Raw genomic sequence first — 15,111 nt, 5'->3', positions numbered from 1 at the left:
AAACCAAAATTAAAAATCTACACCTACAGAAGAGGCGTTCAATTTTATGAAAAATGAAAAAAATGTTGTTTCATAATTATACACAACCTTTAAAAATGCATAAATTTAACTTGCATTTCAAAAAAAGGCATTTATACTAATAAATAAGTGTTAAATTCTAAAATATTAGCATTTATTTAAATGCAAATTTGCTACTGAATGATAAATAAAATAACCGCATTTATGTTCGAAAATCCAAAAATTGAGTTATAATAATCAAACAGATTTTATTTGTTTTAAAATGTTAAATTTAAAATATAGTGAAATTAAATTAATGACCAAACGGGTTAGAATAGCATGCTATCGTTGCAATTAAAGTTGTTTTCACGGGACTTCACATTTTTTTATTTACAGCTTATGTTATTTAATGTGTTGTCTTAAATAAATACAAGGATGTCAAGTTACACAAATTACTGGCTCGGTACACAACCAATATACAATTATTTATCACTTACGGATCTACTATTACTACAGTTGTAGTATGATTTAATTACTACTTTAAGAATAATTGGGTCCATTTTCCGGTGTACAAAAATCATCGATAGCTGTTGACGACTGGCGACCGGCACGGCGGCAAGCTCCATTGTTACCGTTATTTCGCAACGGTGAGACATTTTGTGTGGTTGATTTGGCGACACTGACGATTCGTTTCCGTAACTCATTTCGGCGAACGGCAACCGTACTGCAGTTCTGATCGGTCGGGTACCCTGGCGTTTGTTTTGTTTACTGGTCATGCCGAATCGTGTGTTTTAACGATTTGGAACGTTTGTAGTCTTTATTGGAATATATTAATGTGATTACATACATAATTTGTTTTTCGAATTAATTTCCACAATTAGTTAATTGTGGTGTTTTATTTTTGTGAAATACTTGGACGTTCACCGACGTAAAAATGGTAAGTTTTTAGTTACAAAATTTCTTAACCTAGGTGCAGTCGATAAATTTGATGTCAGACTAAAAATTAATACTAGACCACCTAGATCATACCTATTCATCTTATTTATCGTTTTACTACTATTTATTTAGAAGTACTCATTGTTTCAACAGCTTGTTGTTTACTTTCTATTCAATACATACATAACGGTACCTACATAGGTATATTTTATTGTTTATCTAAAAAAATAAAAACGATTACTAAATCTTTTCCTTTTTGATTAAAATTAATTTTATTTTCTTATCAACTGAAATAATATGTACCGTTTAATTATTGTATATAATCTTCAGTATTATAGTTATGCTTAATATAAGTATAATATTTTAAGTAAAATTAGGTTTCTTAAACTCAAAAATGGTTTTATATACATGGTAAAATATAAAGTTTAATAATTAATATTATGAGTACTTTAATTGGGTGAAAATATAGTGGAAAAACAAACAAGTCTTAAAGTATACAATCCGGATTTGAATCCGGGACCCATTATTAGCTCCGGTATTTGAATGATCTATAGCAAACCAAACATGGTTTAAACGTATAGATTATTTCTCCTTGAGTTTATATTCTTTCAATAATGACACTTACGGCAAACCTAGGTTTCGCTATATACTTAATAATTTTTTAGTTGAGTACTTAATAACTTTTGTATGCAATTTATTTTAGCCGGTCACCAAAAATAACAAAATGATGCAGCACATCAATTATAGAGTGCGTGTCATTTTACAAGATTCTAGAATGTTTATAGGAACTTTTAAAGGTAAAAAGATATTTTTTTAATATTTACATAATATAATAAATAAATTAAATTAAATATTTCTACAGCTTTTGACAAGCATATGAACTTGATTTTGGCGGACTGTGAAGAATTCCGTAGACTGAAAAGTAAAGCCAAGGTTCCTACTATACCTGCCGAACCGAGAGAAGAAAAACGTGTCCTAGGTTTTGTATTATTACGTGGTCAAAATATAGTATCTATAACTATTGAAGGTCCTCCTCCTCCAGAAGAAGGTTTACCTAGAGTACCGTTACCAGGCTCAGTGGGTGGACCGGGATCGAGTCGAGCGGCTGGACGAGGAATGCCATCTGTTATACCTTCTGCAGCTACTCCTGGTAATTTTTCAATTCTTTAGTTTTGTACATGTTTTAAGTTCTACAAGATTTTCTTTTAAAATAATTTCAATTTTTAGTTTTTCTTTCGAAAACATTAGAGTATAATCAACAATTATTTAATAATTTTCTTTTTAATATGGATAGAAATCATAAGATTATTTTGTTATTGACCTCTATATATTTCTTCTTCGTAGGTTTACAAGGACCAGTAAGAGGTGTTGGTGGTCCTTCGCCAGCTGCGATGGCCCCTACAAGAGGTGCTCCCGCTCAACCACCCATAAGAGGCCCGCCAATAATGGCTCCACCACCAGGAATGATGGGTATGTTATTCCATAGTTATTATTTTTATAAAACTAATATTTGGTTAATAGATGTTGTTATTGATAGATAAATTAATCAATTCAATTTCATTTTTCTGAGATAATAAGCAAATAATTTGTTGACATTACGTCATTATATATCCTTGTATGGGTACCCTTAAGACTACTCCACTAATGATATATTAATATGTATAAATATGTTTTTAGCTGGTATGCCTCCTATGCCTGGTATGGGTCGTGGCGGCCCACCACCGATGCCAACCAATAACATGCGTGGGCCTCCACCGATGATAAGAGGCAAGTATTTTTTTTTTTTTATATAACTGTTATTAATAAATTGTTAAACGTTCAAGAGATACTTATTGATTCTTAGTGAAGATGTAAACAAAATCCGATTAATTAAACGTATGTATTTATCTGTTTAGGTCCTCCAGGCGGTCCAAGAGGTTATTAGTGAGTGATGCTACTTTTACCAATTGACCTATGTTTATTAATGAATAAATGGTTTTCATTGCGTAATAATCCAAATCTGTACTCCTACTTTGATGAAAACATTCAAAAATTGTTTTCAAACGATTATAAGTACTTGAGTATATCTATACTGTTTATTTCTTCCTTGCATATTTGTTTTGGTAATACATTTAAAATCTTTTAATTACAATAAATCGGTACAACACTAAATACTTAACAATTAAAAAAACAAAAAATTAACTTTTTTTTGCTTTTACTTATATATAATTTTCATATGCTGAATTTTTTATATAGGTATTTTAATCTTATTATTGCTATAATGTTATTCAATAAGACCTATTAACTGCTGTTCAATGTGATAACATAATAAAATACACCCCTATCCCATTTGACACTTGTAATATACCATAATCTAAATACAACCTGTGTAGTTAAATCCAATCTACATAAATCTCTTGTTAATATTGATTTTCAGTGGATTCATTTTGTAAATAAATACAAATCAACAACATAATATTAAACTATTATTTTATTTTTTATTTTTAGCGTTTATATTTAGAACAACTGTATTTTTTAAATATAATGAAAAATAACAAATAGCAATTTATATTGTAATACAATTTTATTATCACATTTGCTATGCTGGCTACAGCCAATATAATGAGTAATGACTGTTGAGTGTATGAGAATTATTTTTGTGGATAGAAAAGTAATATTTTATTGTCGAAACTAAATCCAAATAACTAATTACTATAATAATCGATAGTATGTTGAATTTGTATTAAATCATATCACATATGCTGTTTGATACAAAACCACAATTTGACATCATGTTTAGTAAATCAATGTAAATGTTTCATAGAACTTACCATACCAAAGTCAAATACTTTTTAAACTATATGGTCCAAGATGAAAAATGTCAATAGTAGTTTAATGTATTTTTAAGATATAAATTATGTAGGCATTAATAAATGTAAGTAGCTGTAAGCAAAAGCATAATGTAAAAATCGTTCTCAACTTAATAGGACTTAAAAAAAAAACTTATTAGCTTTCACCAATGTTAAAATAATGAAATGGAAACAGTATAGTATTTTAGGTGTACATACAGTTTATGATTTAAGTTATAAAGATACACAAAATTGAAATAATTATTCCTTTGAAAATATAAAATATATATATTATGGATTGTTTTTATTTTGGATGCATTGAACCGATTTGTTGTAGAAACCTAGGGGAATTGGCTGAGAACGTTAAAAAATATTTAATTTTAAGAAACGGAACAGAAAATAAAATAATTAAGAAAACTAGGATCTTGATTACAAATTTAAATGCATACTCAAAGGTGCTGTCTATCTGTTTTATAAAATAAAAATTGTAAGTCGATGGTATCATCTGGTCGACTGAAATAATATACTTGGTTATTTGTATTCTCAACAGTGCTCGGCGTAGGTTACTTTATAAGTCGTAAACTCATGTTAAACAAGTTGTTTTAACTACATGTAGTCAAAAGCAAGAGGTTTGTTCACTATATGATAGTTGAGTAATCCTATATACATGGATATTATAAAATTATATGGTCTGTATAGTTTATGAGCTGTAAATAAATAAATACTAATTTATAACTTTGAACGACCTAGTTATTTTCTGAAAACATTAATTTAAACTTAAAGTTGTGTGAAATAATTATTATCGTTATACCTATAAACATCAAGTTTCTATAACCAGCAGTGTGGTCGGCGGAGCACGACGCGTTCATTGCTATTCTAAACTTAAATTATTCCACTAGAGAAAGGAGATAACTTTTCATTAAGATATTTATTATGCAATACGCTGTGTTTTTTTTTTCATTTTTCATCATAGAAACTTGCTCGATATTCGTTGTGTTGAATATTTAGGATGAAATTAAAATTTTATATATATATATATATATGTGTGTGTGTATAGTTGCCTTTACTTTATGTATAAGTATCATAAAAAAATACTTGAAAATTTTTTACTTTCGATCAGGTAAATTTGATAAATATGTGAATCCTGAAAATAAATTTTAGTGAACAGTGAATTTTTATTTGGCCAACGACCGCTGGTTATTTGTTTAGTGTTTACACAATAATAATAGCTATTGCGTTAATGCGTTTATTATGGTGTTTTTCCCCCACAAAAAGCCGGATATGCCCGCGTGTAGTTCCGGTGTAAAAACGGAAAATACATTCCCGTTGAAAATAAACCCTTTTTTATGTATTTTATAACTAATGCGGATTTAAAATTTTTTTAGATTTGTGTCAGATTGGATGAGGATGCAAACTCTCTCACTACGCGTATCATGTTTATAAATAGGACGTCTTGTTTACCAAGTGAATCCTTAATTCTAAAAAAACCCTAATGATGATGGTACTACTACCATAAGGTTTTATTATTACTATTTTTTTTAAGGGATTTTAATAAAATCAAAAATACATATGTTTCGTTTCTGAAATAATCACATTATTAATTTGCAGTTGATAATATGCATTTCGAATAAATAGCACATGTACATAGTATTAGGTATAATTATAAAGGAAAACTCGCTTGCCAGTCGGTTGGTAAATAAATTTCAACTTTTGTCGCCATAAAGTCAAACAGAATCGATAATAAACCATTTTACTGTTTCCTAAAAGGTTATGCTTGACCGGGTCTTGTTCTAAAATATTAAACATAAAAAAGTACAATAAAATACTCAAGTATTAAAAATGTCATCAATTTATAATAAAGGCTATAAATTGTATTCATTCGTTTGAAACGCGTGCCAATTTTTTAGATAACTTGCACAACAAAAGTTAACCTATCCCTTTCGCTCAAAAGAAAACCAAAAAATGATTAACCAGTTCTATAACTCTAGTAACATATAATTAGCATATTATATAACTACCCTAGTATGTATAATATACCTATTTAAATATTAGAAAATTACAAAACGTACAAATCGTTCCCAAAAATGGCACAAAATAATGTTTTGTTAATTTTGGAAAATGTTTAAAAACCCGACTAAACGTGATTCAGATTAAAAAAAAAATGTATGTATTTCGGTTTTTATAATACAATTGTATATAATAATACATTATACAGATATCAGCTCCCCCTTTCTCATTAAAAACGGATATCGGATATTTCATACTATGTGTTATACATTTTTTTAATCATCTATAATTTTGCAGTCGTATGATTAAAATTTTTATTTGTAATTTAAAATTACAAATTACACTTAAAAAAAGTAATTAGTTGCCAATTACTAATAAGTAATAATATTCAAAAATATGTATTTAATTATCATTAACAAATTACTTAACTACCTAATTAAAATACTGCACGCCCCTGATGATAAGTTCAATTAATTTGGGTCTCAAGTCCATTACAAAATTACCTGTTCAAACGTCTTGTACGGATTTAATTGGCCCTTTTTAGCGATGAAATACATACGATGAAGTGCATTACTTAAAAAAAAAATCGTCAACAACAAACCTATAAAAACCATTGACAAAAGTTCCTATTAAGTACACCAAGCGTGAAGCGGATTTTTATAAAACGCACTTCTTTTCTATATGAAAGTATTTACTTAACGCTTCATTTATTTGGGCTTCGGCATTATTGTGCTTTAGAACTTTTTTTAAGGGATTGCAGAGAAAACGGAAAGCTCTAAACGACGTCAAAAAATATAAATTACAATAACGGGTACTTTCTCCGAAGCAAACGCATGACGGGCGGTTTATACGCTATAATAATGTTTTGTATAGTATTTACAAAAGTTATTATGTATTTTATACCTTAGCAAAGTAATTAATTTTTTAATTATTATTAAAACATAAACGATCAGACAAAGGTAGATTTTGCGTTTGATAAGTTTTCCAGGAAATGTAAGGCCTAAGGGCAAAGTAAAATATCGAGGAGGTACGAAATTACAAAATCCATTAATTTGGTGATAAATAAAACATTTTTTAGGAATAAATAGTTGTAAGTCCGTTATTTTTCTTTGGTTTTTTTACTTTTTAGGTTTAGCAATATATATAGTTTCAGTGCGTTGTTAGAAAAGAATCAACTTTGAAATCTGTTTTCTTTTTATTGCTATAAGCGTTGACCGTTGTATTGTGATCAAATGATTAAATACAAATAAAATAAAATACAAAGAACGAAGAGGAAACGATAAATTATCGAGTGGACAAAAGTCTTGGTTTAAAAAGGAAATTCGAAGAAAAAACGGCAAATAAAAGTTGTTTTAAATCTTCAATAAACAATGGTACGATTTTATTGTCTCGGATTATTGTTGTTTTCAAAGCCCTGCAGCAATTGCCAAAAAAACAAAAGTGGTATTTTTTTTACCGATTATTCCAATTTATTATTGAATTATTATGAGTACTGAGATTTTTTCATCTAAGTACCTATATCTTTTGCAAGTTCATTTTTTAACTAGTGTTGTACTGGAAACCAAACGAGTCCTTTACCGGAATCAATATTTGTCTGTATGACTATGTATGATATTATAATATTTATTTATAAGGGTTAAAAGCCCAAAGTATATGTATAATGTATATTCAAAGTTTCCCTTGCGAAATTTACTTTGTTTTTCAATTAATTCTGTTCAACATAATACGATGATACTCATCCTGTATATTTATTAAAAGGTTATTACCTACACGGGTAAACTTCTGCTATATAATGATTTGTATTAAGGTAAACATTTTCATCGCAGTCTCACATTTTGTCGATTTTAATCAAATTAAAATAACGTCGCAAATAACTGTAAAAGTAACACGTGTTAAATTTAACCGTAAAAAATGAATTAAATTTATTCGAAAGATGTTGTGCTATGTTAAACGTGTAAAACATGGTTGTTATATTAGCTGTTTTAAGTGTAGGAGACATATATTAATATTTGTAAATATTGTAACGTTATTAATCGTGCGACAGTAAACGGGCTGTGTTGTACTGCAAAAAAGGACACAATAATGGCCAATGCAAAACGGTCACTATGGAATTATGATTAAAAATTTAATAATAGCCAGTAGCCACTGTGCATAATGTATAATATAATATGATATAATAGCGGCGGTGTCTACACAGTATTTTGTCCCTTCATATAATATAATATAATTGGTATTCGCTGTTATCCTTCAGCGCCCATTACAACGGTGTCTGCCAAATAGTAATAGAACGAGAAATGGCTTTATCTGCATTTATAATTAATTATCATAATTATTCCTACACCTCGGTGTCGTGTTTTGGTCACTCGACGCTGTTCTAAAACAATGCATTTCTGTACCTCATACATTTTTTATTCCAAATAAACCAACGCAATCGGTCTAAACGATTTTCACATCAATGCGAGAGTACGATTCGACGATGCTAATGGCAATTTAATAGTTCATACTTTATTGTATTAGAAAGAAAAAAACTCAGTATAGTTGCCAACATAGTTTTATTTTTATCTGATTGCAATTTATTATGTTTAAGCCTACTCTACAAACATAAGCTCTTTGGAGACTATCAAATATATTATTGGGCATATTGTTTTATTTGTTGTTAACGATAATAATTATCAACTGGTCTATACAGTTCATATTGAATAAAAATAACGAATCATTATAATTAAAAGTATATCTATCAATACTTGTTGTGATATTTATTGGCTAGAATAGAACATGTTAAATGTATATACAAATAATAAGGGTCGTACTATGCAAAATTACCAACATTTGAAAACCGTTTAAATAATGCTATTCTTGCGTAAACATGTTTATAAAGTTTATAAAATTAGTAATTAATAAACAAATTTAAATGTGATTCAATTAAGCTTAAAAATAAAACCACGTTAAGTATAATAAACTTTCTGCGGGTAGGTAATTATGTATATATATACAATATATTATGTATTAAAACTTTGTGAATCGCGAACTAACTAGTTTGGTAAAGTTTTTTTCTGGTTCCGTAAGAACTAAAAAACTGCCGGGTTTTACTTTTTTAGCACATTAACAACAGCTAGCGAGATTTTTATACTAGTTAATTTTCAGTTGGAAAATATAACATGCGTAGGTATAGGTCGCATAAAGAAAACGTTAAACATTTTATAACATGTTGTACTGTTTTACTATGGCACTGGTATTTTAATAATATATAACGAGGTCGACAAATTAGAGCAGTTGAATATCAGTTTTCAATCCACGAAAACTTAACACATTCATAGATACATCAAAATCCAGGTAAAAAAAAAAAAAGAAGATGAACGCTAATGTTTTTGAAACTTGAAAAAATCCATGTTAATCGACAAATGTCTTGAGTATAAAAAAAAGTACAAAACAAAGTGTTTTTAAAAACAACGCTAAACATGAAATTCTATTTTTTTAAATTGTTTAGATTCTTAAAATTCTGTGGTTTAGGTTTAAAAGGGCCAATGTAAAATTTGGGCATAAATCAGATTAGTCTACTAAATGCAAACATGAAAACATCCTTGAAAAAAAAAACACTTGAAAATTGACAATCTGAGACCAAAAATAAATTACGAAAATACCAAAAAGTGAGATTGGCCCTTTTAGACCAAAGCCACAGCTTTTATCTGCAAAAAAAAACTTGTATCCAACCTTTGTTTGAATAAAATAACCAGAAAACAATTGAAGCTATTTCAACAGCTTCGTTATTATTATGATCCAATAATTTACAATAAAAGCCTGGTACTACATTTTTTAAATACTATATAGTATACACAATTATTATTGATTTTTAGCGACTTCCAGAAATTGCTGAATTGCGGACGTTTTCCCTGAATTAATTCTATGATACGGCACAGTTGTGTGCACGATAACAATACAATATTGTGTACTGACTGCTGTGGCTATAATATAATTATTACCAAGCCGTAGAGTTGGCCAGGTTTTTTCCCAGAATATTCATTGATGGTTTTTTTATCCGGAGCGCAGACGGTTTTCGAACGAATCCCCTCGAAAGTAAATCTCTACTCGTGGTTAATTCGGTGTGAATGATTTTGTGTAGTGTACCGCCCCGTTATCAGCTGTATAATATACCGTACAAAATATCCTACCGGTCCTCCACAGTATATATATATACATTATTACTTTTAAGGACTTTTATGCGACACGAACCGCACAACTAGGGCGAGTATATACAAAAGTCGATACAATCTTAAAGTGTAACGCTCGACCAGACAGCTAATCTACGACAACGATCGCGTTTTAATAGGGAAGGGTAGCCACTGTCTTTATATACATATATATAGGACAAAAACTTTTTCCAATTGCCGACTAGTCGGGGGTGGAATTATAATTCCTATTGTGTCTCCAGTGCTGGAGAGATAAACGAAAGAGAAATTCGTCAATAGTTTTGAAACAAAGGGCCAAAAAAAAAAAAAAATAAACGTTAGGTATCTAAACGATCGTCTAGATAGAACACATTATTCATGTTAAAGTTGTACGAATAATTTCAACAAAAAAAAAAAAAACAATTTTTAAACATATTATTTAAATAGTTTGTAAGTGTTATTTTTAAGTAGCTATATCTTACATACATTAGTTGGTATACATTTAATATATACTACATTTACAAAATATATAAAACCACTAACCAGTATAGAACAATTTTGGGAACATTTATTTGATTGGAATAATTTTTTTATGGAAATAAATTGTGGGCAAAGTCTTATTAAATTATTACGTTATATTTGAATAAATTGTAAAAAAAATTATTCGAATAAGAATTTGCACAACTCTGTCAATAACATCGGCACTAACATCGAGTCAGTTACACGCAAAACAATAAATTCAACGCATAAAAAATAATCAATGGCGGTGCCATACGAAAATGTTTTATCCTTCTCGAGTAGTTAAGTTCATCTCCAAAATGGCGAAAATAAGAGCGGCGATTGAGAAATAGCAAAAACCGTTTAAAAGAAATATTTACTTGCGAAAATGTATATATATATATATATATAAATGTTTTACGAGGAGCAATTTTTTGTATTTAGCTAATTTAATTTTGATATCTCTGTAAAAAAAAATAGAAAACAATTTTGTACCCCGGGTCGCCGTCGGGTTTTGTCAAATTCTCTAATAGCTTCATTTTTATTAGCTGTTCAATTTTTGAATTACTTAAATAAAAACGTATTTAATTACATTATCGAAAAAAGCAGTAGTGTTATTTAAGTGCAACCAAAATTTTAAGACCATAACAATTAACAACTGCCAATAAAATAGGATTGTTAACAGCCCACGAATAATAATTAAAAAGACGTTAGAAACAGACGGTAAAATAGACTAATAAAAAAAATACTCACAAAGACTCCTCATTACTGAACATTAAAGGTTAAAAAAAAAATTAAGATTTTGACAGGCGTCAAGTCAAATCACACGCTATTACTTTTAAAGTATGAATTTTATCAAACTTAATTGCTAATTTTTTAACAAGGTTCGTAGAAGTTTTTTTTCGCATATCTTGGATTAAAGAAATGAACAGCTGAATTTCATTCTCACAAAAAAAAAAAAAGGAAGAATCCATCAGTCTTTTAAAAATGCATTAACAACATTGTGGCACATATTTTTTTCATGCGTTGCCAAATAAATGGAGCAAAGTGAAAACGACCGTCGTTTTTTTTTATATTAGGAATTACATCAGAAAATGCATCTAGAACAATTTTTTTAAAAAAAAAACATCCTGTAGAAATCGTTATTGATGTTGTTTATTTTAGGGAGTAAGGCCATTCGATTTTCGTATATGAATTCGTCTAGATTTTTTTCCTCTGCTTTTAATTTGTGGTTATCCAAATAGCAATTGAACACACGGTGTGCTATTATTAAATTACCGCATTGTTGTAATTATTTGTACATTAGAAGCACGAATGACAAATGGGGGTTTTATGGTATTAGCGGTATTATGGAACTGCTGCTATAAAGCTTAGCCAACGTGATTTTAAACAGCTCTTTACTTATAGCTATAACAACCAAACGCGGCATTGTTTAAAATCCAAAGAAATTGTACAAAAAAAAAAATTAAAACGGTGATTAAACGTTTTATGTATTTCTGAAACTGTGCTTGTACCAGCACATTATATCAAGATAAAAAATGTACAAGTAAATTGTTGTAAGTAATTTTATTTTAATGCTGCACAAATCCAAATTTTTGTAAAAAAAAAAAAGTTGTAATTTAAACTTTAGAGTTCATTTTTGTATAGAATATTTTTTTTAACGATGCGACTACTTCCCAGAAAAGATTTGGTCGTTTCTGTGTTGGCATTTTATTGGTTCGCCTTTTATTGTAATTTATTATACACACATTAGTCGTTATAAACTATGAAAAACTCAAAACAAATACCCATTTACTTAACGCATTTTCTCTAACCGATAATAAGAAAGAAATCATTAGTATACCAAACTGTCTAGTCGTTATTGTGTTTTACCTATACCGAAATTGTTTTAAATAATATAATGTATCGTGGACGATGAACATTATTTACTAATTAAAATATTCTTAAAAAGAACCAACATTTTTATATCATCTTATCTTTGTCAAATTATATTTTGTAATATGCTACTCGGCTGGATCATAAACACATCCTAGAGGTGTAAAATATAATTTATGTTTTCTTAACGGTTATGAGCAATTATTTACCAATCCGGATTAAATTGAATGATTTCCGACTGGCTTGCTACATAAATTTGATGGTAATCGACTAGAAAAATTCTGAAATTTAAAAATAAATATCATCATTTTTATCTTACGACGTCGAACGTTAGGTGGAAAACGTACAAGAATAATATTTAACAGAAAAACTCGTCAAGTTAAGATTTAAATCAAAAGAAAAAAAACCCCCGGTTTATGCATTCGTAATATTTTTATTTTCATATTCATTTTACAATTAAAAAAAAAATAATAATAAAACTAAGCTCTACGTAGAATGCCTATTTCTGTGATTAACATTAAATTTGTTAGAGATTTTATTGAATGAGATTACATTAAAAAAAAAATGCATTTTCCCTTATGTACCTTATTTTTTTTATTCGAAATGTATTAATAGTAAACAACATGATTGGCAACGATAACTAAAATACATTTATTTAATAAATTGGATCATTTTTCGCCGAATCCAAATCTGCGCTCAGATTTCTTTGCCGAGTCTAGTTATTTTATAACCGTGTTCAAAGTTGTAAAAGAACGGGTACTGGGGAAGTTTTTTTTTTTTTTTTTTGTAAGTTTATATAATTTTTTTAATATTAATTTTAAATAGTCTTTTGATTGTACTTATTATTTTCATCGTTGATTTCAGAACTGATCTAAAAACGAATGTAGAAATTTTTATTTTATACACATGAAAATTATAAATTTCAGATATTTAGTTTGTTAGTATTGTTTAAAAATTTGGAGGCGATTTAAAAAAAATATCGATGTTTTAGGCCAGATTTAGTTTAAGTGAAAAAAAAAACAAATTTTATATTTTATTGTACAGTTTATATTGTCATACCCAATATTGTTTTATAAAACCGTGTAAGTAACTTACCAACACTACACTGATTAACCTATCTAAGCGACGAAACGTACTATTACACTTAATTCTATTTGTTATAAATTTAATAGCAAATAGAATTAAGTGGCCAGAGATAGAGGGGTTACACCATTCTAAGAAAAACAAAATTATTTTGACTATGAAATGTAACGTTTGGTAAAGCCACTGTCGGGCTACTATTAACATAATGTAATAGGTAGGTATGCGCGGGGAATATATTAATAATTTATATTTTTTTTGTATTGATTATGCTTTGTAGCAATCGAGTAATATAATAATAATAATAAAAATGGAAAAGACAGTTTAGTAATTGTGCAGTTGCGGTACATATCGCCGCTTTGTTTCCACAACATAAACGACTAGAATTTATAATGTAAATTCAATTTGTATCGGTATAGCCGGTTTGCGGATTCCATAAAATATCCTATACACGTATATAATGTATACCATATGATTTTTTTTTTAACGTTTTTGTTTAATGACATTGTTCTCTGGGGATCCCGAATTAATTAAGTGCTTTGGGGTCATGCACGGCGGGATCCGGTACGTTGCAATGGGTTTTGGCCTGGATCCCTGCGCTAAACATTTTATACAATATTATGTGAGATCAACGAGCTTAACGTCGTCCCTAAAAAGGGTCCGGGCTTTAATCTGGTCCCACAGACCCTCGTCCACTTTGCCGGTTTACCTGCTGTGCTATCCAATGACGACGTCGTTATTCGCCTGAAAACCTTTAGGAATTTTTATACTCATTAGCCTCGCCACATTTAGACATATTGTACAGAGTACGTTAAGTACGCACACATCCCACGACTGAGTAAAAGTTCCGTTAGCCTTACTCATAACCTGAAATTGTTTACAACTACCCAAACAATAGACAGTATGACGACTGTCGGAAGTAGAATTAAGGGGATTGCTGCATGAGGTTTGTTTTTTATTTTTTTTTGACGTTTTACACCAAAAAGTCAGACAAAATTTCGATGTTTTAATGGAACGATTAAGGAATATTATGATTTTTTTTTCGATTTTTCCCATTTATATTGCAGATGATTCATCTATGAACCATATTAAGAATCGTTTATGTATTTATTTCTAATGATAAATTAAATTGTCACTGCCCAAATTATAGTTTAAAATAAAAAAAGTAAGCAATTCAAAATTGTGTAAAAAAATATCTAATTTTTACTAGTCTTTTTAATATTGTAAATTGTTATTTATAATTTTGCACAAGCAGCTTTCGCCTAACTACTTACACGTTCCCGAACAATTATAGCCCTAGTCCTGAAACTTCAGTAGTTGAGAGCATTTATGAAATCTCTACATCTTCAAGTTCTAATAATTGATTAAATTGTGCATTTTCATCACGTACAAGTGTACAACACATAACACTGTTTCGTTATCGTGAAATAATAATCGCACCCTGAAGGGAAGCGTTTAATGGCAATTCAACTGTATAATATGTAATCAATGAGTGTACTGTTTTTGTCGTTTGATTATAAATGATTTCTTTAAATACTGTATAATTATTTCTATAATTGTTGAATTACATTTCATAATGCGACAAAGCAATCGAATTTTCATACAATAGTGAACCATAATTACAAATCTGCCCAGAGCTGTTTTTTTTCTTCAAAAACTATTTAAGGGGATTGCATGCGGTCTGTTTTTTTGTCGTTTTACCCCAAAAAAAAACCAAACAAAAT

At 29.0% G+C, this 15,111-nt stretch overlaps 2 protein-coding genes across 3 annotated transcripts in view; one reads left to right on the top strand and one right to left on the bottom strand.

The window, feature by feature from the left end:
* The window catches only part of LOC126834351 (uncharacterized), a 41,739-nt gene that overhangs the window by 11,267 nt on the left and 15,361 nt on the right, over positions 1 to 15,111 (bottom strand). The window lies entirely within an intron of this gene.
* LOC126834352 (small nuclear ribonucleoprotein-associated protein B) lies at positions 741 to 3,002 on the top strand. The gene is made up of 6 exons (XM_050566212.1): positions 741 to 934; positions 1,637 to 1,730; positions 1,796 to 2,083; positions 2,278 to 2,403; positions 2,611 to 2,700; positions 2,829 to 3,002. Exons 1-6 carry the CDS (start codon positions 932 to 934, stop codon positions 2,855 to 2,857), a joined length of 630 nt encoding a protein of 209 aa, XP_050422169.1. The 5' UTR covers positions 741 to 931; the 3' UTR covers positions 2,858 to 3,002.

The sequence above is a fragment of the Adelges cooleyi genome, unplaced genomic scaffold (genome assembly GCF_023614345.1).
Source record: "Adelges cooleyi isolate 19-005CV unplaced genomic scaffold, UGA_ACOO_1.1 ACOO_flye_CR_arks_rails_tigmint_CR_PRNA_21, whole genome shotgun sequence".
NCBI classification, from domain to species: Eukaryota; Metazoa; Arthropoda; class Insecta; order Hemiptera; family Adelgidae; genus Adelges; species Adelges cooleyi.
The sequence above is the reverse complement of the archived record's forward strand: the minus strand, read 5'-3'. Positions and strand labels throughout refer to the sequence as shown.

What these genes read in the sequence shown, in the direction of transcription:
- LOC126834352 (XM_050566212.1), top strand. An exon ending in ACCTTCTGCAGCTACTCCTG is followed by an intron (nt 2,084 to 2,277) that starts GTAATTTTTCAA and finishes TCTTCTTCGTAG; the next exon opens with GTTTACAAGGACCAGTAAGA. An exon ending in GCCTCCACCGATGATAAGAG is followed by an intron (nt 2,701 to 2,828) that starts GCAAGTATTTTT and finishes TTATCTGTTTAG; the next exon opens with GTCCTCCAGGCGGTCCAAGA.